Raw genomic sequence first — 22,700 nt, forward strand, 5'->3', positions numbered from 1 at the left:
ATGCCCTGCTCTCATGTCTCCCAGTGCAGATCAGGAAGGGAAGCCTGAGCTGGGTGCAGCAGCAGCACAGCTGCACGTGCTGTGGCTGCCCAGGGAGACAACTGGGCAGACATTTTCCTTAATCCTCAAAGAGACAGGATTTTTAATTTTTAATTGAAGCAGTGAAAGCAAAGCACCCTGACACGCAGAGTGCTGTGCCTGATATTCCCCAATATGGAAACAATTGGCGTGACCCAATTCCTGCTCTTTCATGCACTATTTATAACCTTATCTGGTTCCAGAGCAAGTGCAATCACATTAAATGAAAAGTGCCACCACAGAGGGTGAAGCTCTGGCCCGAGGGGACCACAAGGGATTGCCACAACAAGGCCTCCTTGCAGGGAGGGCACTTTGATCCACCTTTTCCTGCAAAAACTGTCAGAAAAATGCTCTGACCTGCCCGAGCTCTTCATTCAGGTCTGAGGTGTTCACCAGTGCTCCCTCCTGGATTTCCTCATCATACATCTCCTTGTCCCAGGAGATGAAGAAGGAGCCCAAGAACTTCTGCATCTCCACTGTGACGTACATGGAGACAGGGATAATAAAATTGAAGAGGACCATGAACGACAGGAAGTCCGTGAACATCCTCAGGACCTGCAGAGGGAGAGGAGGAGATGCAGCCTGTGGCTGTCAGGACCCAGGGGCAGTCACAGCAACTCCCCAGGGATTCTAGACAGCTGCTCAGAAAAGGTTAAATAGGAAAAACATGAAAATTAATACAGCTGAGATACAGGGCTAAACCCCATCTTCCTTTGGCACAGGAAATCTCACTGCCCTCTGCAGATCCTCCAGGTACAGGAGTACATCTCACTGCCTCATGGCAATGCTCCATAAGCAGGTTCCTCTACACTGCTACAGGCTCATCCTGAGCCCAAGTCACCAGAAAAAAGGAGCAGGTGGCTTCAGACCAGTCAGGCTGTGGCAGAGGTGCAAGTGGAGCAGTGACATCCCTGAGTCCTCCTCAATAACCCATCCCATGGGGATCCCTGCACACACTCCCTCAATAACCCATCCCATGGGATCTCTGCACACACTCCCTCAATAACCCATCCCATGGAGAGCCCTGCACACACTCCCTCAATAACCCATCCCATGGGGATCCCTGCACACACTCCCTCAATAACCCATCCCATGGGGATCCCTGCACACACTCCCTCAATAACCCATCCCATGGGGATCCCTGCACACACTCCCTCAATAACCCATCCCATGGGGATCCCTGCACACACTCCCTCAATAACCCATCCCATGGGATCCCTGCACACACTCCCTCAATAACCCATCCCATGGGGATCCCTGCACACACTCCCTCTTTTAACCCATCCCATGGGATCTCTGCACACACTCCCTCAATAACCCATCCCATGGGGATCTCTGCACACACTCCCTCAATAACCCATCCCATGGGATCCCTGCACACACTCCCTCAATAACCCATCCCATGGGGATCCCTGCACACACTCCCTCAATAACCCATCCCATGGGATCCCTGCACACACTCCCTCAATAACCCATCCCATGGGATCTCTGCACACACTCCCTCAATAACCCATCCCATGGAGAGCTCTGCACACACTCCCTCAATAACCCATCCCATGGGATCTCTGCACACACTCCCTCAATAACCCATCCCATGGGGATCCCTGCACACACTCCCTCAATAACCCATCCCATGGAGAGCTCTGCACACACTCCCTCAATAACCCATCCCATGGAGAGCCCTGCACACACTCCCTCTTTTAACCCATCCCATGGAGAGCTCTGCACACACTCTCAGGCTTCACTGCCCACTTGGCAAGTTTAACAAATTGGTTGACATGGCCTCAATTTAAGTTCACCTATTCAAAGCTGAAAGACAGCACAGTTCAGATAAGGACCCAGGCTGAACCAGCTGTATTTCTATATTTTATAGTATTTATTTATGCTTTGCCCTGCCCTACAAAAATATCACTGTGCACATCACAAGCATGAGAGAAACACAAACAGAAGGAGAGACCAAAGGAAACAACAGCACTTTCTGTGAGCACACAGGACTCCCAGGGCAGGCAGCAGGCACTATCAGATTCAACAAAACAGCCAGAATAACTCAAGCTGGAGGAGGTGATGAAATCCAAACCCACTTACCTTGAAGGTCTCTCTCTCTTTTTTAGTCTTCTCATTGTACCAAGGCTCATCATTAAATGGATTACTCTGCCAGACATATTTCAGAGTCGTGCATACAGTGGCCTTGCCCAGTAAGATGCACAAATACACTATCAAGAAAGCGTTGATAGATCTGAAAAACAGATTGCTTTTTTTAAATTCTTGCAGCTATTTTTACAGAGAAAAACATGTTAAGTAGGCAGGAACAAAACTTCCTTACTTTTAAGAAGGGAATTACAGAACAACTGCTTTTAACAGTGCTGTTATTGAGGGTCAGGTTTGTATTATTTTAAGATTTCTTAATTTTGCTTTTAAATAAGCAAAGCTACTAAATGATGCTGCTTCTTGCAAGATATGCTTTACCAAATACCCAGATTTTTCTATGCAATCAGAGAGCATCTGAAACAAAAGGCAGCAGATTAGGGGATTATTTCTGTACAAGTCATTCATTAAAAACCCAAGCCAAACAGGTTTTAATGATTTTTTTCTGAACATAAAGACTCACTTTTCCACGGCAGACCGTTTCTGAGATTTCCCTTGGTAGTTGAGAGCCATTTTTGTTTCCATTCCAGTATAGACTGCAACTCCTGCAGGGCATGAAGGCAGAGCTCCTAAGGGACTGGCAGCCCCAGAGGGAGCCAGCTGGCACTTGGCCATCAGGAACATCAGTGTTTGCATCAAACCCCAGCCCCACAAGAGGGAAAGGACATCACCAGGGGCTGCTCAGCTGCACAAACCTCTGGGGCTGCTCATGAATGGCACTGCTGTGCCCCAGAGCATGAGCAGGGGTCTGGGGGTCACATAGAGCCAGGAAAAGCATCAGCCTCCCATCACAGCCCTCAGCAGAGCTGAGACTGCTCCCAGTAAAGGATCTGGGGACAAATCCTGGCTCATCATGTCCCAGGCAGAAAGAAAAGCTGGCTCTGGAGTACTGACACACTGGGCAGCCCTGCAGACAGAACCAGGGCCTCCTAATTTCACCCTGCAATTGCAACCAGCTTGCATGCAAGCTGCAGCTGCACAGCCCAGGCAGACAGGCTGCACAGAAGAATGTGTAGTCCAGACTTAGCAGTGAATATCTACATTTGTCATTACTTATCAGAACTATTTAAATAAACAAAAAAACTTCACCATAAATCTTCTTGGTATTTTTGAGGGTAGCACCTTTCAACAACAGGTTTTCAGGACCCAAAGACCTAAACATAAAAGGAATTATAACATTACATCACTCAAGGAACATTCAAACTCATTTATAAATCAGAAGCAGAAATAGGATATAAAGATAAACAACTTACATCTGATTACATCATTTGTATGTTAAACTGGGGGCTTGTTTGAGTTTGTTTTTCTTTTTATATAATTACATTTCCATTTCATCTTACAAATTCTATCCCCAATGCACAGAGTTACACTCTTGTTGGGAGGTTTTCAGAAAGGCTTTTGAGGAATAATTGCACAATGTTCAGACCCAGTATGCTCCATATTTATATACAAATGCAGTGTTAAAATCATCAGAATCCTGTCCACCCCAGCCCAGGCAATGGCACCAGAGCTGACAGCCCCATTTGTGGTTTTATTTCTCTGTGAAACCCCAGTGACCATCTGCTGCTCCCAGGGTATGATCAGACCCACCAGAGCACAGAACCCACCCTGCTCTGCTGAGAGCCAGCTCTCTTGGATGGCTTATCAACATTATTTGTTAATTTTTTCTGTGAAACACTGATTGATGCTTGAGGGTTTTTTTACCTTTGAATTACAATATTTTGTCATTGCCATCAGCAGGACAGGACATTACAAGTCCTGCACTGCTTCCCCAAAAGGGGCTCAAACAAATCACAGGGTGGCAGAAGGGAAATCAAGGGAAATCTCCTTTTAGAATGAAATCTTTGGAATGGTTTAAGAAAAAAAAAACAAAACAAAACTTTCCAAACAATGGCAGGACAAGCTCAGATCCTTGAAATTCTGTGTAGATGCCCAACCCCTCCAAGGAGGACCAACCTGGCTACAGGCTCTTGATTACTTCTGTAGATGATAATTCTTCCAACAAATCTGTGATAAAAATAGGAAAAACCTGTATTACAAACATATTATAGGTACTACAAACATATCAGAGAAAAGCCATGGACAGGAAATGGAAGCAAATACAGAAACAAGTGAATTTGAGAGCTGAATGTTTCAGAGGGGTGGCTGTGCTCAGGACAGGGAGCAGCCAGCTCCCAGCACATCCCCATTTCTGAAAACCCCCCAAGGGATTCAACCCCAGAGGCCACTGCAATGGCACATGGCCCATTCCTGCTGCTGAGCTGACCCAAACCAGCTCACCACAGCACGAGAAGTGCTGCACAGGGGAGGCCTTTCTGCAAAGCTTTGAAGGCTCTGCCATCCTCACACAGAGGACACCCAGAAGCTCATCCCTGCCTCGAGACACGCTGGTCCCTGATGCAGAAATGGCCTTGGCTTTGCTGAGCTGCAGAGCCCCGGGGATGGTGCTGAGGTGTCAGCAGGGGGGCACAAGGAGCTGCAGGGGGGTGCAGGAGGCACAGACTCACTTGTAGAGGTCGGGCTGGGGCTGCTCACACTCGATGGTGGCCGTGAGGGTGTCGATGGCTCCGTCCGTGCACAGCACGCTGGTGTCCCGCACGGCGTAGTGGGTCTGGGGCAGGAGCACAGGCAGAGTCAGCACAGCCCCACCCCACAAAGGCCACTCTGCACAAGCCTGCAGCACCAGCAGCTCTCCAAGCCCTCACCACGCTACCACAAAGCAGCTGAAGCCTCTCTCAGCAAAGAATGAAGTCACAAACACTTATGAGAAAGCACAGCAGCAAGAGCGTCACCAGTAGGGCATCACCAAAAGCACAGCATCCTTGCCTTGCCCTGGCTGGGGTGGAGGGGAGGTGCAGGTAGCCCCAGGAAGGGGCTTGGGGACCACCTGCCTGGCTGCTGATGGTAACCAGCCACCAGAAACAGCACCAGGGATCACCTGCCCTGGCTGCTGAGGGTAACCAGCCACCATCTCCAGCCCCAGGGATCACCTGCCCTGGCTGCTGATGGTAACCAGCCACCAGCCCCAGCCCCAGGGATCACCTGCCCTGGCTGCTGAGGGTAACCAGCCACCAGAACCAGCACAGGGATCACCTGTCCTGGCTGCTGATGGTAACCAGCCACCATCTCCAGCCCCAGGGACCACCTGCCCTGGCTGCTGAGGGTAACCAGCCACCATCTCCAGCCCCAGGGATCACCTGCCCTGGCTGCTGATGGTAACCAGCCACCAGCCCCAGCCCCAGGGATCACCTGCCCTGGCTGCTGAGGGTAACCAGCCACCATCTCCAGCCCCAGGGATCACCTGTCCTGGCTGCTGATGGTAACCAGCCACCATCTCCAGCCCCAGGGATCACCTGTCCTGGCTGCTGAGGGTAACCAGCCACCAGAACCAGCACAGGGATCACCTGCCCTGGCTGCTGATGGTAACCAGCCACCAGCCCCAGCCCCAGGGATCACCTGCCCTGGCTGCTGAGGGTAACCAGCCACCAGCCCCAGCCCCAGGGATCACCTGCCCTGGCTGCTGAGGGTAACCAGCCACCAGAACCAGCACAGGGATCAGGCAGAGCACCGGCAGACTCCGAGCTATTTTTAGCAGCTGCTGCTGCAAAGGTTCATCTCTCATAATTAACTGAAAAGCCCACAAAGGATCTGCTCTCTGCCTCTCAGGCTCTATTTTTAGGAGCTGCTCAGAGCTCCAAGTCACGGCAGGCTGCCTCAATCCATCTCCACAAACAAACTCATTAGAGCTCTTCCTCCGCTCCTGACGCGTCCCGGGAGGCGCCGCTGTGTCACACAGCCCATGGCAGCACAGACCCCCACCCTCTGCTGCTCTGCCTGCTCCAGCTGGCCCTGCTCCAGCACACCTGCACCCCTGTACACACCACAGCCCTGTATCTCTGTATGGACCACAGCCCTGCACCCCTGTACACACCACAGCCCTGTATCTCTGTATGGACCACAGCCCTGCACCCCTGTACACACCACAGCCCTGTATCTCTGTATGGACCACAGCCCTGTATCTCTGTATGGACCACAGCCCTGTATCCCTGTACACACCACAGCCCTGTATCTCTGGGACAGAGCACAGCCCTGTATCCCTGTACAGACCACAGCCCTGTATCTCTGTATGGACCACAGCCCTGTATCCCTGTACACACCACAGCCCTGTATCTCTGTATGGACCACAGCCCTGTATCCCTGTATGGACCACAGCCCTGCACCCCTGTACACACCACAGCCCTGTATCCCTGTATGGACCACAGCCCTGTATCTCTGTATGGACCACAGCCCTGTATCCCTGTACACACCACAGCCCTGTATCTCTGTATGGACCACAGCCCTGTATCCCTGTACACACCACAGCCCTGTATCTCTGTACAGAGCACAGCCCTGTATCTCTGTACAGACCACAGCCCTGTATCCCTGTATGGACCACAGCCCTGCACCCCTGTACACACCACAGCCCTGTATCTCTGTATGGACCACAGCCCTGTATCCCTGTATGGACCACAGCCCTGCACCCCTGTACACACCACAGCCCTGTATCTCTGGGACAGAGCACAGCCCTGCACCCCTGGGACACACCACAGCTCTTGGGAGGCACAGGTCAGAACTGCCCCTGCAGTGCCCCATACAAACACAGCCCTTGTGGGGTCTTGCAATCTCCCATCAGCACAGACACTGTGCAACCACTGAGTGGCACTTCAAAGCCACCTCCCAATCAATTCCATGATCTTTACATCCTTCAGTGCATTTAGAAAACACATGTTCTTTTAGCTGACACACGGCCAAAGATTCGTGCTTCAAAGACAGAGCCCTGACAAAAATCCCTTCTACAGTCCTATTCCAGTTTCACTTCATCAGGCACCTTTCGCACACCTCAACCTGACACATCCCAAATACCAGAAAAGCCCCCACCAGGAAGGCAGCAGAGAGCCCTGCAGATGAGGTTTGCTGATTACCCAAGAGTGCTTCCCTCACCCCCTTTTGCAGCAAACCCTGGTTCCTAATGTTAGATCCATTTCCCCAAACAGAGCTGGCTTTTCCTTCCCCTTTTTCCTTCCCCTTCAAACTCATCTTCAACTCCTCATGAATCAGGAGGCAGCTCTCAGTCACCTACAGGAATCCATAAACCTAGATAAAAACACCACAGTGCTTGATATAGAAACTCAGCATCACATCTCCAGACTCACAACTTAGTAAGAGCCAAGACTGCAAAAGTAAAGTGAACTCCTGCATATAATACAGCTGATACAAATAAACAATAACCTTTTAAGATGGTTAATGGCTGCCTTTGGCCTCAAGCCACTGCAGAGCTCCAGCTCCTGCTCCCTAGTGGAGCCAGTACTGTGCCACCAGGTTATCCAGCACCAATTAACAGCTGCCCAGAGAGAAGAGCCACAAATCCCAGATAAACGTATCAGATCCACAGTGGCATCCCCACTGACTTCAGAGTATGCTGGAATGAATCCTGTCATTTTAAAGTATCTTCCAGTCCTATTACTGCAGCTGCTAGCATCTGTATAAATATTTATCAAACTCAAGTGCAACCAAATGTTCATGTCCTCTGACATATATAAGGTCTTTGTTGTTGCATTTTTCCCCAGTTTAGAGAAGGGGGGAGAGAGAGAGAAAGAAAGAAAGAAAATAAACTGAAGATATTCATCCTGAGCAAGACCAGTATTAAGTTTCACTGCTTGCTCCAGGGAAAGGAAGAAAAAATCCCAGAAGTGATGCTTTTCTCATGCTGGTGAAAAATTCCCCAAATGAATCCAGACATGCTGCTTCAAAGAAGTCCTAAATCTCACTGGAAATGCTTGGTTAAGTCACAGGAGTGCTGGCAGGTGCTGAAAAAGGGCTGAGAGCTGCAGGCACTGCTGCCCTGCCACACCAGAGTGTGGCTGGAGCAGGGAAGCACAAACACACTGGCTGCATCAATAAATGGCAATAGATTTGGGGCAGTGCCAGCAGAGATGGCCCTGGGAGACAGAACAGAGCACAAACAATCCCCCAGGGCTGCACTGCTGACGCACTGCAAGCTGCAGGGCTGGGAAAGAGCACTCAGGCTCAGGGATGGGCTCCAGGGCAGCCCCTCCAGGGGCACAGCTCTCACCTGGCAAGCAGTGCACTGTCCCCAGTGCCACCCTCCCCAGTGCCACCCTCCCCAGTGCCACCCCCAGCCCCCTCACCTTGAAATTGGACTCGCCATCCAGGCTCGCTGTCGTGACATAACAGGTGCCATCAGTGCTGCTGGAGGCCAAAAATATCAAATCACAGGGGAAGGTCTCATCTGCTTTCACTTCTACTATGTCTCCAACCTAGCAGAAAGGGAACATGCACATGAAAAGTTCTCTTGGTTGTTATTACATAGCGATGGTTGAATTTCTTTCAAAGCCTAAAAGAAATCACCTTGGCTGAAAGGTAAAAGGTGCAGGAGGTGCACAGAGCCCTGAACATCACTGCACAGGCTGATGATGCAGCCCCAGGGACTGAGAGCACCCACCTGGCACAGCCAGTGGCCACTGCTCTGCTAAATCTTGATGGAGCAGGAGGCTGCACTCGCCTGAAGTGTGATAAATTAATGTCAAAGCTAAGTGTACTTTCCTGGTGTCCTTGGGAGAGTTGGAAATAGAAGAGGACTGCCTGTCCTGGAGAAGTGCAAAACACTGACAGATCTGTCACTTGTCAGCCCCAGTGCAGCTTTTGTGAGACAGCTTTGCAAAGGCAATCAAAGGCAGCTCCACTCCTTCCCTGGGAGCAGCTCCCGTGCAAGTGAGCACCCTGGGGCAGCTGTGACCCAGCCCAGCTCCCCTGCCCTCAGCACAGCTCTGTGCTGGGTGACCCCAGGGACAGCCACATGCAAGTTCTCAGTGAACATTACCTTGATTTTTTCACTCTCTTTCCGCACTTGCTTTGCATTTTCCACAACAAAGACGTTGCTTTTGTTCACTTCGTTGTCAGCTCTGTGCCTCAGCCAGTCCTCATACCCCTAAGGCAGACACAGCAAACACAAACTCATAAAGTGAGCAAACTACTGAGAAAGGAGCAGTGAGGATGAGAGGGACACATGAAAACAATGAATAAGGCAACCGTCCTCAGACCTCCTTCATGCCTGACAAAACATCAGCCACAGTAGCTCAGACTGAATCAATTTATTTTAAAAACTTCAATATGCATATTTGACAGATTCAGAACAGATTAAAATAACACAAAAATAATCTATATGCAGGGCATGCAACAAGCAGCCAAACTACAGTAACACATTTCTATTATCCTCAGCTTTGGTAAGAACAGACTGAGAACAGAGAAAATGAAAAATCCACTCAGCAGCCTGCAACTGCTTCCTATGGTAACATAGCAGGAGACTCTTCCTCTTCAGTCTTCACTGGAAGAACAAAGCATTGAGATTTGAAGCAGAGAGATTTTATTCTAGCTCTCCCTTTCCAGCCCCCATAGAAGAAACTTCTTTTTTATTATTCAATCAGGAAATTTTAAATGGCACGTGTGCCTGTGATGGGAGGCAAAAGGTCTTTTACCAGTGCAAGGAGGTGAGGACTGCATGTTTCCAGGAGCAGCTGAGGCTGAGCAGAACCTCCTTTCCACCTACCAACACAGGGGCAGAGCGTGGGTGTATTTGGAGCACGTCTCTGCAAGGACTCAGAGTGTTTCCAAGAAAAGGAAAAACATCCAAGTAACAGCAGGAAGCTTTCCTGACCCTCAGTGCTGCTCTCAGCAGCACAGGGATGCTCTGCACTGCCAGAGCAGGAGACACCAATGCCCAGAGGGGACATGCAGCCCCTCTGAGGGGCACCAGAGCCTGGCTCACCCCTAAGGGGCTGCACCAACCCTCAGCACACCTGGGGCACTCTGAGTGCAGTTCAATGTGTGTCTCTCCACCTGTCTCAAGGAGCAGCTCTCCTCCCCACTGTACCTGTTTGATAGCTGTGACAGTGATGACAAAGAAGAGGGGCAGGCCACTGGTCACAGGGCTGGTTGGGGTGTCCACAATCACCTGCAGAGACAAAAATGCAATGCCAGAGCCCAGAAAGGGAAGGAAGGGCTGGTTGTGAAAGGGAGGGCAGTACCACTTGAACCACTGACACTGGGAGGCTAAAAATAACACCCAGCAGCCCAAATTACCTATGAAACACACTGCAGAACAGACATGAATATTTCAGTAAAACAGAAATCCAGGCTTCATCTTGAAGCTCTCAAATTTGGAGCACAGAGCACCATGGCTGCACAGGGGCCCTGGGGCAGAGCTGGATCCTTCCTGAGCTCAGTCCAGGGCTTGAGCCAGCACCAGGGTAAGGACCAAGCCCCTTGATTAATTAATTAAACCCTCAGGCTGAGGGAAAGCACTGCTCCTCCTGACAGCACCAGGACTTGGTTCCAAGGGTGAGAAAGGCAGGACAGGTTCATCAGTGGGTAGGAGCAATTTCCACCCCCCAAACACCACAAACTTTTGTCATTTTTCCTGCTGCTCCTGGAGAGAACAGGAGCATGAGGCAGATGATGACAGCTCTGATGAAAGGGATGGGGAAACTCAGCAGAAAGGCTTTGTGTGCCCACAAAGGGACTTTGTCTCTTGTTTGTGCTTCCCCAGCACACTCACCACCAGCAGCATTTGGATATTTATTGTTCCAGGCTGCCTGTGAAAAGCTGTGTTAAGGACAGGACTCCTCTCATCAGCTACATGGACATTTTTGACCATGAAATGCTGCACACTGCAATATTGCCCTGCACTGCTGAACCCAGAGAGAAAAGCCAGAAGATTCCCAAGTGGAAGAGAGACACCACAAGAAGCAGCCAGATAAATAGCAGATGAGTTAAGCAGCAGGAGGGAAAACCAATATAAACACCAAAAATATTTCCAGGTATATGAAGCCCTGGCTCACTCAAATGGGTGTAAAATGTTTCCAAGCAGAAAGTCTGGTAGAAACCCCACTTGGGAGGAACAGCCTCAAGTGAGGACAGTGCCAAATGTCACATAGACACTGCACATGGGATGGGCAGTAAGCCACAGTTATCCCACAAAAATTAGACAGGTCTTGGGAATGCAAGAAGAGCTTTCTGCTGAGAAGGGCAAAGCAGAGGATCTCCTGCTGCCCAGGAGAGTTTCCTGCACTGGATAAGATGTAGTTGTATGTATTTATGTAAAAAAATACTATTTCTGTCTACACAGATATAGGATTACAGATACAAGAATATATAATATGAACTGCCTGGAATAATTCATGCATGTATTTGGAGTTGGGCTCCCTGCAAAATCCCATGGCAGGACACTGCTCTTCCCCTTTGTGGCTGGTAAAAAGCTGAGGGACACACAAACAACAAGCCAGGACAAAGGCAGCCTCCTGAAACTATTTTTGGAACTGGTTTAGGACTTCAACAGCTTAATTTGAATCCACTTAAAAGTGACAAAGTCCTCCTGTTACTTAGCAGTTTCTTCTTACAAGATTCCTCAGGGCACTAAGGACCACACTCCCAAAGTTATCTGCACTTTCCTCCTCAAGGAGACTCTTTTCATTCCTGCTGCTCCTGGAACAGCTCATTGCCAGCAGCCTGCTCTGTCTGCAGACACACCTGGTCACACACTCAGCCCCTCCACCAGGAGATTCCCTGCTGTTAGAGTGAGCCAAAGCAACAGCCCTTGGTACCCCTGTTTGTGGGCAGCCTGCTTTGTGTTCAATGCACAAACTCTGTCTCACAGAGCTGGGTCTGGGGTCCCAGAGCAGCAGATGTTTGGATAAAGCATTTCACTGCAGGTAGGGGATGCACCAGGAATGCCTCCAGCACTGTGACCCTCCACTCCTCATGCAGCAACCAGGTGGGACAACCCCACTGATTTGGAGATACTTAAAGATAAGCATGAACATTAAGACAGAGGTGGAATTTTTCAAGGTATAAATGGAGTGGCCCTGATGCCTTTTTGATGCAGGTGACATCTCCAGAATGACAAGCAGCTGGGGCAGGGCTGCTCCACAGTGCTCAGTGCTGTCAGCCTGGGCTCTGACCATGAATGCTGCCTCCTGATTGCAGAGCAAAGGCCAGGAGGAGCAGCCAGGCTCTTCTCTCACCTGCACAGACCTGTGCCTAAGGCAGGCAGGCAGCTAGGCTGAAACCAGGTTTGTATTAGCACCAGGAACATTCCATGCTCTCCACAGCCAGAGGGTCAATAGATAAAATGTAATAGCACGTCACTAAGTGGCCAGCTACACAAAAAGGACATCCTGACTCCAGGGTATCACTGCACTTCAAGGCAAATTACAAATTGGGGCTGACAAAATGGAGCAGCGCCAGCGAAATGAAGAGATGGAGGGCAGCCAGCTGAGGCTGAGCAAATTGGCCTTTCATGTCCCCCTGCCAGGGACTGTGACAGCATGGCTGGGGATCCCTGCAGCAGCCCTGACTGCAGCCACAGCCCTTTGCTGCACTGGCAAGGCAATCCTGCTTTACACAGGAGCCCAGCACAGAGGGAGACCCCAGCCCTGGAGCAGGAGCCTGCAGCAGCCCCATTCCCATCTGCTGGGCTCAGCTCTGGTGCCTGTTTCTGGGCTGAGCCTGAGGGTTTAAAAGGTGACCACAGGCCCTGCAGCTTGAGATTCTCCCCAACTCCCTTTGCCCCAGTGCATTCTGACAGCTTGCTTTTCTTGGATGAGAACAGAAAATGAAATTCCTCAGGATCTGCCCCTTCACCCAAGCCACAAAGAGCAAGAGGAAAAGTTTGTGCCTGTCATAAATTTGCTGTTTTGCCCATGCAGAGCAACTTCCTGAAGTCTCAGGTTTCCAAAACTCTTCCTATGCATTTTCTGAGTTCACTCTCTCTCTCCTGCTTGCCTTGAAAGTCGTGATATCTGGGACATAAAAATATCATATCACTTGGGGAAATATGAAACGAATAACAATGGTGACAAAAACCAGAGCTTAATTGTGTAGTACCAAGTATATTTTCAGTGGTTGAATAATGTTAATAATTAGAATTAAGATGCTTTTTCAGTGTTTTAGCAGTCATTCAAACCCGATCCCAGACAAGCCCAGATATTCTAATTATTTTTATACCTTGGATGGTGTGGCAGAATTACAACAGCTTCCAACTCAAAATTTTCCAAAGGTCTTACAAGCACCAACAGTTTTAAAGCTCAGTTCTTGTTCAAGCTGTGTTTAACACCAGTGCCTAAACAAAACTGACCCTTAGCATCAAAGCTCTTACCTGCACGAGGAAGATGATGAGGAAGTAGAAGTTGGCAATTCTTCTAAACTGCTCAAAAAGGTTCTTCGGGAGGAAATTCCAGAGGGTGTACTGTGGGAGAGAGGGGCACTCACCAAGAGCCAGAGGCAGGGCAGGGAGGGAGCTCCCCCTCCTCCCCCAGGCACAGGGAGGTAAAAGGCACTGGTAGACACTTGAGTTCATCACAACATAACCCACAGTGGATATATTTTTTCCAAATTGTCAAAGCCATCTTAGAGATGCTTTAAAAAAAAAAAAAAAAAAAAAAGCCATGCTGCCCATACAAATTCAGTATGAGGTTGTGCTTCATTATAATTTTAAGAAGGCTGCTGAATCATTTACTCTGGAAAATAATGGGTCTAATATCTATCTTTCAGTCTGCCTGGAGTTAAAAAAAAAAAAAAAAGTAGTCAAGTCTCAAGACCAATGTCCATTTAATTATAGAAGAGACTGGTCAGGTCCCAGGCCCAGCAAATATAAAAGGAAAAAAGAGCAAGGACATAGCATTCAAAAATAAACCAAGGAAGAACTAAAATTAGTGTTAAAGCAAAGCATTTGTCAGGGAGGGAGCTGGGATGGGGGAAGGTGTCCTCACTGAAGGCCCCTCCTGCATGCCAGGGAAGGAACTCTCCAGGAGTTAAACAGACTGATAACTCTGCCCAAAAATAAATCAGACATGCAAAACCAGGCAAGATCCAAGATGTGTAAAGAAAGAAGGAAGAGGGAAAAACCCCCTGCAGCTCAAGTAGAGCAGAGCTGAACCCAAGTGTGTGCTGAGCATCACTGAGTGAACCCTGAGCACTGGGACACGTTTCCAGCTGTGTTGACAACATGAATGCCACTTGTTTGATATTTTACTCAAATTGGCTCCAAATCTTTGGAAATAGCTTCATGAATGTCACAGGAAAAAGCTAAGCAGAAGGCAGAGGGTGTCATCACAGTTTTCCACCATAAACAAAAGCTGCATTAATACCATATGAATGTTTCCCCCCCTCTCATCCAAAGGGATAAACAGAGCATGGTTATTTTTGTCTTATCTCAAGAAAGAAAAATCCCATAGAACAAAAAAGAAGGAATCATATTTTATATCCCTTTATAACATAATGCCACCCCCTTTACAAATTTGAGTTGGTGTTGGAGTGTTTGAGTTGGAGCAGCAGGCAGTGCCCAGAGCAGTGCCAGAGCAGCAGGCAGGGCCAGGCTGTGCCAGAGCAGCAGGCAGGGCCAGGCTGTGCCAGGCAGTGCCAGAGCAGCAGGCAGTGCCCAGAGCAGTGCCAGAGCAGCAGGCAGGGCCAGGCTGTGCCAGAGCAGCAGGCAGGGCCAGGCTGTGCCAGGCAGTGCCAGAGCAGCAGGCAGTGCCCAGAGCAGTGCCAGGCTGTGCCAGAGCAGCAGGCAGGGTCAGGCAGTGCCAGGCAGTGCCAGGGCAGCAGGCAGTGCCCAGAGCAGTGCCAGGCTGTGCCAGAGCAGCAGGCAGTGCCCAGAGCAGTGCCAGGCTGTGCCAGAGCAGCAGGCAGGGTCAGGCAGTGCCAGGCAGTGCCAGGGCAGCAGGCAGTGCCCAGAGCAGTGCCAGGCTGTGCCAGAGCAGCAGGCAGTGCCCAGAGCAGTGCCAGGCAGTGCCCAGAGCAGCAGGCAGGGTCAGGCAGTGCCAGGCAGTGCCAGGGGAGCTCACCTTGGAGGAGACGATCCTGTTGTCACAGAACTTCTGTGCCACGTGTGCCGCGGTGTCCGGCACGGCGCGGTGCCCGACCAGCACGGTGCGTGTGCCCACCCTCTTCTCCTCCCCAGCACACTGTCAGGGAGCCAGCAGAGAAAACACAGCTTTAGCTCACTGCAACCCCAGCACCTGTATGAACAGCTTCCAGCTCCTCAGGGCACCGTGCTGCCCGGTGGGAACAAGGCAGCTGGAACTCAGGAACCCGCCGAGGAACCCACCGAGCCCAGGAACCCGCCCAGGAACCCGCCGAGCCCAGGAACCCGCCGAGCTCAGGAACCCGCCGAGCTCGGGAACCCGCCGAGCCCGGGAACCCGCCGAGCCCGGGAACCCGCCCAGGAACCCGCCGAGCCCGGGAACCCGCCGAGCCCGGGAACCCGCCGAGCCCAGGAACCCGCCAAGCTCAGGAACCCGCCGAGGAACCCGCCGAGCCCGGGAACCCGCCGAGCTCGGGAACCCGCCGAGCTCGGGAACCCGCCGAGCCCGGGAACCCGCCCAGGAACCCGCCGAGCCCGGGAACCCGCCGAGCCCGGGAACCCGCCGAGCCCAGGAACCCGCCGAGCTCAGGAACCCGCCGAGGAACCCGCCGAGCCCGGGAACCCGCCGAGCTCGGGAACCCGCCGAGGAACCCGCCGAGCCCGGGAACCCGCCGAGGAACCCGCCGAGCCCGGGAACCCGCCGAGCCCGGGAACCCGCCGAGCCCGGGAACCCGCCGAGGAACCCGCCGAGCTCAGGAACCCGCCGAGGAACCCGCCGAGCCCGGGAACCCGCCGAGCCCGGGAACCCGCCGAGGAACCCGCCGAGCTCAGGAACCCGCCGAGCCCGGGAACCCGCCGAGCTCTAGAACCCGCCGAACCCGGGAACCCGCCGAGCCCGGGAACCCGCCGAGCTCAGGAACCCGCCGAGCCCAGGAACCCGCCGAGCTCAGGAACCCGCCGAGCCCGGGAACCCGCCGAGCCCGGGAACCCGCCGAGCCCGGGAACCCGCCGAGCTCAGGAACCCGCCGAGGAACCCGCCGAGCCCGGGAACCCGCCGAGCTCAGGAACCCGCCGAGCTCAGGAACCCGCCGAGCCCGGGAACCCGCCGAGCCCGGGAACCCGCCGAGGAACCCGCCGAGCTCAGGAACCCGCCGAGGAACCCGCCGAGCCCGGGAACCCGCCGAGCTCAGGAACCCGCCGAGCTCAGGAACCCGCCGAGCCCAGGAACCCGCCGAGGAACCCGCCGAGCCCAGGAACCCGCCGAGCCCAGGAACCCGCCGAGCCCAGGAACCCGCCGAGGAACCCGCCGAGCTCAGGAACCCGCCGAGCTCAGGAACCCGCCCTCTGCCCCAGCCAGAGCAGGGAACCAAGAACACTGAAGGTGATTTATCAAAATCAAAGCTGTGCTGAGCCTGAAACACCTTTGCTCAGCCATCAGCTCCCAGGAGCACAGCCCACCCTGCACCCACAGGTCACTGCACTCCTGCCCTGTGCAGGACAGCTGCAGCCTGGATCTGCAGCCTGTGCCAGCTTATTCTTTCTTCTTGAAGGAGAATGTCTTTATCAAGCACTTCAAGCCATTAGGAATATCATTTAGCACCAATACATCTCTTGCTAGTCCTGGCCTGGAGAATCCTTCAGCTCTGGTTTATTCATTGCATGGAGGATGATGGCAGCTGCACCCCCCTTACACTTACTCTTCTGTCCAACCCTCAAACCCCTGCAAAATGCCTCAGCACCACACTGGCACACACAGATTCAGTACTCAGCTCAAAAAAAAAAAAAAAAAAAACAGGTCTGCTCCTGCTATTTAAAAATCTCAGCTAAAATCACGAATGATGAAGCAGACAGCTTCACACCACAAACTCCTCAGGATGACACACAGGGTGCTGGGAAGCCAGCTGGGCTTGCTGGGGCTTTAATTTAAAGCAGAATGAGATGTCACAAGTGAATGCCAGCCTCGTGTCATGGGGGCTTGGTGACAGCCCCAGTGCTCTGCAGCAGAGGGATCTGCAGAGGAATAACCCCACAGGGCTGCTGTGCAAAGGGCCAGGAGACACCTGTGATCAGCAGCAGGGCTCTGCAGAGACACCCCAGAGCCCTTCCAGGGAGGGGACAGCACCTGCAATTCAGACAGCTCCTGAGCCAAAGGACGGGATGCTAACACACAGGAAACAAAATATCTGAATAGAACACCTCCGTTACAATGTAACTCTTTAACATCCAATTTCCAACTTCTTGTAACTCTTTCTAAAATCTTTCCCGACTTGTGACAAAGCCCTGGCCAGGCAGGAGCTCCATCTCCATCACCCACCAGCTCTGGCCAGCCCAGCACACTCAAGTTTCTCAGTAGAATAGAAAACTTCATTTTCAAGAACAACAGAACTGTGCAATAGCTTAAAAAATCAGCTTTTTATTCTGTCCAGGTTCCCCCTTTCATGTAACAAAGTGTTCTTGCCACAGATGCTCACAGCCAAGGGAGAAGACCTGGCTGGCACCAGGAAGCATTTGGTGACATTAGACTTAAAATTACAGAGTGAATTTAAAATGCCCACTAAGAGCAAATGGGGGAAAGAATGGTATTAGACCATTAGGTATTAGATTTCCTTAGAGTTCAGGTTTTGAATTTTAAAGCATGAAGAAGGAAGACCTTTGTCACAGTCTGTGATTTGAGAGCATCAGAGCTGCTAAAACAATAGCAGATACTCTTCATACTCCACTTAGTCACACCAATCCTCAACCCTACAGCCTGCCTGATTTGAAACCCCACCATGGCAGGTGCCAAAAATGCCAAATCCCTGTCCTGAGCCAGCTGCCCTGCTGCAGATGGATGCTCTGGAGTGCCTGGATGTGGCTCAGCATCCCCCAAGGGCTCCTCACAGGCAGCTCAGCAAGGGGCACACAAAACCCAGCTAGAGGCAAAGCGCTCTGAAGAAAAACATGCTAAGACAGAAGGCCTGGGACTAACTGCTGCTAGGGGAAAGAGTCAAAACCAAAAATTTAAATAGTTCAGACTGATGGACCTTGAGCAGCAGCAACTGAATGGGTCCTGTAGCACCAGGAGCAGGAGCTGCCCCAAGGAAGTGACAGCTTTTCCCTTCCTCTGTTTCCCACCCATGTCTGCAGACCTTTAATTAATGCAGTGTTTTTACACCATGCCTATGCCTGGGGAGGTGTGCTGAGTGCTCTCCCTCCAGCCACCCTCACACCTCCAGGGGCTGATGCTGGAGCAGGAGGATTCCCACACCCTGCACCTCCTGACAGAGGCAGCAGCACCCCAGCACTGAGCACCTCCAACCCCAGCAGGGCACACACTCCCAGCTGGGGAATGCCACCATCCTCCCAGCCAGCCACACCTGCAGCACCTCTGCCAAGCTACAAACCAGACCCAAAAATGATGTACCTGCTGCACTGCAGGGGTGCCAGCTGTGGTGTCACCAACCTGAGCCCCAGCAGCAAGAGGCAGAGCCATCCCTCCACGCACAGCAGTGGCAGGCAGCTGACACACATGTCCCAGCTCTGGTCCCTGCACAGCTCTGGAGCCAGGCGTGCCTGGGGACATCCCCAGCACAGGGAGGAAGCCACAGCTTCCCCTGGCCGTGCTGCTGGCACACAGCAGGGCCAGGGCTGCCACTCACCCCCTGGCACGGAAACCACAGGGTTCTGCTGACAGCACTTCTGGAAAGTGCACACAAGGATTTCCTGACTGTCCACAGAGAGCACGGGTGTGGGAAGCCCCAGAGCAGAACCCAAATCCAGGTGTGGACACAGAGTTACCTGCACCAGCTCCCAGGAGGGTTTCATCCTGCAATCCCCCAGCTGGGTACCTGCAGCACCACCTGCACAGGTGAGTGCTGTGCCAAGGGGACAGTGGCACTGGGACTCCACAGTGCATGCCAGCCCTCCCTCCAGGGTCTGGCCAGGTTCCCAAACCCACAGCACCTCATTTCCTATTCCCCCAGGCTCCCCATGGTGTCACACCCCCCCACAGAACACCAGAGGCTGAAGGCTTCACTCCCATCTCCCTTCTCCACCCCCAGAAAGTGAGTGCACACCAGACACCTGAGCCAGGTGCTGGCTGAGCCCAGCAATTAAAAACTCTCACTTTGAGCCCAGCCCAGGCCCTGGCTGGGTCATTAGTAGATTGCTACATCTTAATAACTGCTCTACACAGAGACTTAGAGGCAGATTTAGGGAATAACTGCCAGGCTTTGGGGAAAATCATAAAATATGCAGATTAGCAGGGAGAGGATTTAGACTTCTTTTTCCGACTGCCTTTCATGAAAAATTTTAATTCTGATGGAAAAAAAAAAAAAAAAAGAAAAAATGTTACTTGGATGCCATTCAAGCAGCTGCCTTGCTGCCTGGTGGGGCTCTACACAGCCCACAGGGCTGGAGTGAGCTGGTGCAGGCTGGAAGACAAACCAGAGTCAAACACAAATCAGAGGAGGCAAGTGAGGCTGTTCTGCCAGGAGCATCCCTCGGGCTGGCAGCTGCTCCCTGTCCTGGTTTGGTCCTGGGGCAGCTCCAGGTGCCCCCTGCACCCACAGGGACACCTGGCAGGCACAGGGAAAACCTCCCATGAATGTGCTCTGGCAAGTGCCTCGAGGTAACCCACCCTTCCACTCTTGCACCTTCTCTAAAGCCCAGCAGCAGGTCTGGAATCAGGCATTAGGAGGGATGATGACCATTTTCTTACACTGCCCAAACTTAGAAAACCCAACTGTGTGCCCATGGAAGGTCCCCTGAGGCTTGGTATTTCACTATAGTTTTTCTCTCAGGAGATAAGAATGGGTATGATTTGGAGGCACCAGGCCAGGAGTGAAAGTGCCCATGGATGCTATTAATAACCAAACATATTGTAATTAATAACCAAACATATTGATGACCTGAAGCTGTTGGAGCATTACACAGAGATAGCAGAATTACATCTGCAGCCCACAGCAGTCCCCAAATTCCCCACCTGAGTTCAGGCAACTGTCCCTCCATGCCCCCTTGCCCTGCTCCAGAAGGCTCCCTGCTCAACCCTCCCCACTTTCTGGGAATCCACCACAAACCAGGCACAGCACCCAGATGGCACAGGATAAAAGCTGCAAGCCTGGGTAAAAATTAGCAAGCCTGGGTAAAAATTAATGGAGTTAGACTGAGTTCAACAGGAGAGGTGAACCTGTGCTCTGCAGCCACTTCAAGAGGACTGTTCTAGGGCAGCTGCAAACTAAGTGTTTAATTATATCTCCCATATGGAAAGCAAGTGTCTGGGCTACCTTCTGGCCCTGTTTCCTGAAAAAAACAAACAAACAAACAAAAACAAAAAAAACCAGCAGCAGAAGAAAAACTAAAAAAAACACCACCATTTGATTTACTACAGTTCCAGAAAGCACCAAAACCAGAACTAACTGGTAAAAAATAGTCCCCTTTCATGTTGGCTGAAGATAACTTTAAGCCACAAAGTAAACACAAATAACTCATAGAAAACAGATCTAATAAAAACCACAAGTATTTGAAAAAAAAAATCATCTGCTAAACCCAAAGATTATAAAGTACAAGTACAAAGCTCAAACACTTGAATGAAACCACAGCTTGTATTAAATACATGCAAAAGAAAGATTAAATCACATTACTTGGCTTCGATCTCATGAATAGTTTAAAGTCTAATTGCTCCTGTATTGTTCCATTTATGATAAAAGCAGTAGAGAAGGCGACCTGATTTACAAAAAAAGCTTGCAAGAACAACAGCACCTCCCAAAACAGCCTGTTCTAGCTCCTGTTTCATTTAGCCTCAGAAGAACAAAGGAGAACACATCCACAATTTTAAAAAGCTTCCATAAATTTACTGCAGCCTCCCCAAAACATCCATCAGCCTCAGGAAGCTGCTCAGCACATCAACCTCATTGCCCAGCCGATACATTTTTAATTGAGATTTCCACTTGCCAATTCTCCCATGGCTCTTTGTCCTCAGTCATCTCCATGAGGGTACAAGGGATGCTCTGAGAACATCCTTCAATAATTCAGCAGCTCGGGCTGTGCTTACCCACATCTCCAGGCAGATCTCCTGATTCAGGGAGAGCAGGATCAAGCCCTGCACTCTCCCCTGGCTGCATGAAAGGGTCAAGAACATGCCCAGACCTTGGGAAAACAACCACCCACCAGTGGAGCTGCAGCTCTGGCAGCTCATAGGTCCAAGAGGAAGGGCTGAAGGCACACACTGCCCGACCTCATTTCCCACTGGACAGGGCTTGGCTGCTCATTCCTGAGCAGGATGGGAAGGCTGGTATCTTGGGAAAACACAGGGTTGAAATTTAAACCAGTGTCCCTTCTCCTGTGCTGAGGCTGGAGCTCCCACTGATGTTTCAGCCAGGGACAAAACACGACCACCAAGGAGTGAGTGCTGGGGTAAGGCAGCTCCAGCCAAGGTGGGGGAACAGGGACAACCCTGGGAGCCCCCAGAGATAAAGACAAGGCAAGAGAAAAGAGGAGTGATGGGAAAAGGGGTTTTTACAGCACAGCACATGATGGGCTCAACCCCCAGACCTCATCCTGCAGAACAGGATGAACTCCAGCACAGCATCCCTGAACCACATCTCACCACCCTTCAAGTGAAGTGAGAGGCACCAACCAGAGCCTGTCCCCCTGTCCCCAAGACCATGTGGGGAAGGGAGATCACCTTCAGCAAGGACAGCAGAGCCCAACCAGGCTGCATTTCCTGGAAAAGGTGACTTAGCCAACAAAGCCACTGATAAAAACAGACAGAGACATGGCTGGGTGGAGAGAACAGGGGAAAAGGCTACTTGAAAGATTTCATAAGGGTGGAGAGAGGAAATACATGTCTTTTTTTCCTAGTTAATAAATTTAAAGGAGGGCCCAGCCCTATCCTGGACTCGAGGAGTGCCATGGACAGGGGTGACAACTGAAAAGACCTTTTCTGGCAGGGATTTTGTTTTTCCTTCTGGAGGCAGTCCAGCCCCAGAGCAAGCAGCACTGCATCTTCCCAGCAAACACAGGCTGCAATCACAGCTCCTGCTCAGCAGCCCCCTGCACACAGCCAGGCTCAGGGAGTGATGCAGAAAGCCAAACCCAGGCTCAACTGGGGCAGCATCACCTCAGTGCTGCTGCTCTGTGCAAAATCTGTTGCTCCTGCTCCAACACAGCCACCGACCTTTGGAAGTTTTCAGCATCTCAATTCTTTTTTTCCCTGCCCTGTTGGCAGCCAGGGTTATGAAACCATTGCTCATCTTTAAACAAAGGCAGCAGATCTTTATTTTTGGCAGCCCAAAAGAAAAGTTTGACCAGCATGCCGCCAGCATATAAAATTCAGGCTCATAGGAACACTTCAGGCTGGAGAACAGAAAAAGGACTTTGAATAAGAGCCAAATGTTTTGCAGAGGTCACAAAGCAAATACAACGAGGTCTTCCTGCCTCCAAAACTCTTCCTCCCTCCTCTCCCTGACTCAAGCTGTGCACATATGTCTGTTCATCAGCAGCTATTTTAGCAGGGCAGCAAGCTCTCCAGAGCAGTGATTTGGCCTGGCAAAAATTAAAATAAGAGTAAAATGGAAAA

The 22,700-nt window shown here is 51.3% G+C and overlaps 1 protein-coding gene across 6 annotated transcripts in view; it reads right to left on the bottom strand.

Annotated features, from left to right (window-relative positions):
* The window catches only part of ATP11C (ATPase phospholipid transporting 11C (ATP11C blood group)), a 55,957-nt gene that overhangs the window by 23,809 nt on the left and 9,448 nt on the right, over window positions 1-22,700 (bottom strand). For 4 of the 6 annotated variants that reach the window (XM_079319348.1, XM_079319350.1, XM_079319351.1 and 1 more), the window contains exons 1-12: window positions 21,174-21,312; window positions 15,123-15,242; window positions 13,436-13,525; window positions 10,154-10,234; window positions 9,104-9,211; window positions 8,412-8,540; window positions 4,731-4,834; window positions 4,180-4,230; window positions 3,313-3,377; window positions 2,687-2,768; window positions 2,164-2,314; window positions 436-633 (exon numbers count right to left, since the gene is read on the bottom strand). In XM_079319348.1, coding sequence (XP_079175474.1) covers window positions 436-633; window positions 2,164-2,314; window positions 2,687-2,768; window positions 3,313-3,377; window positions 4,180-4,230; window positions 4,731-4,834; window positions 8,412-8,540; window positions 9,104-9,211; window positions 10,154-10,234; window positions 13,436-13,525; window positions 15,123-15,242; window positions 21,174-21,260 — 1,266 coding nt within the window. In that variant the 5' untranslated portion in view covers window positions 21,261-21,312. Of the gene's footprint in view, window positions 1-435; window positions 634-2,163; window positions 2,315-2,686; window positions 2,769-3,312; window positions 3,378-4,179; window positions 4,231-4,730; window positions 4,835-8,411; window positions 8,541-9,103; window positions 9,212-10,153; window positions 10,235-13,435; window positions 13,526-15,122; window positions 15,243-21,173; window positions 21,314-22,700 lie in introns of those variants that run through there. The other 2 variants (XM_079319349.1, XM_079319353.1) reach the window with 2 other exon arrangements.

Source organism: Erithacus rubecula, assembly GCF_903797595.1.
Source record: "Erithacus rubecula genome assembly, chromosome: 15".
NCBI lineage: Eukaryota > Metazoa > Chordata > Aves > Passeriformes > Muscicapidae > Erithacus > Erithacus rubecula.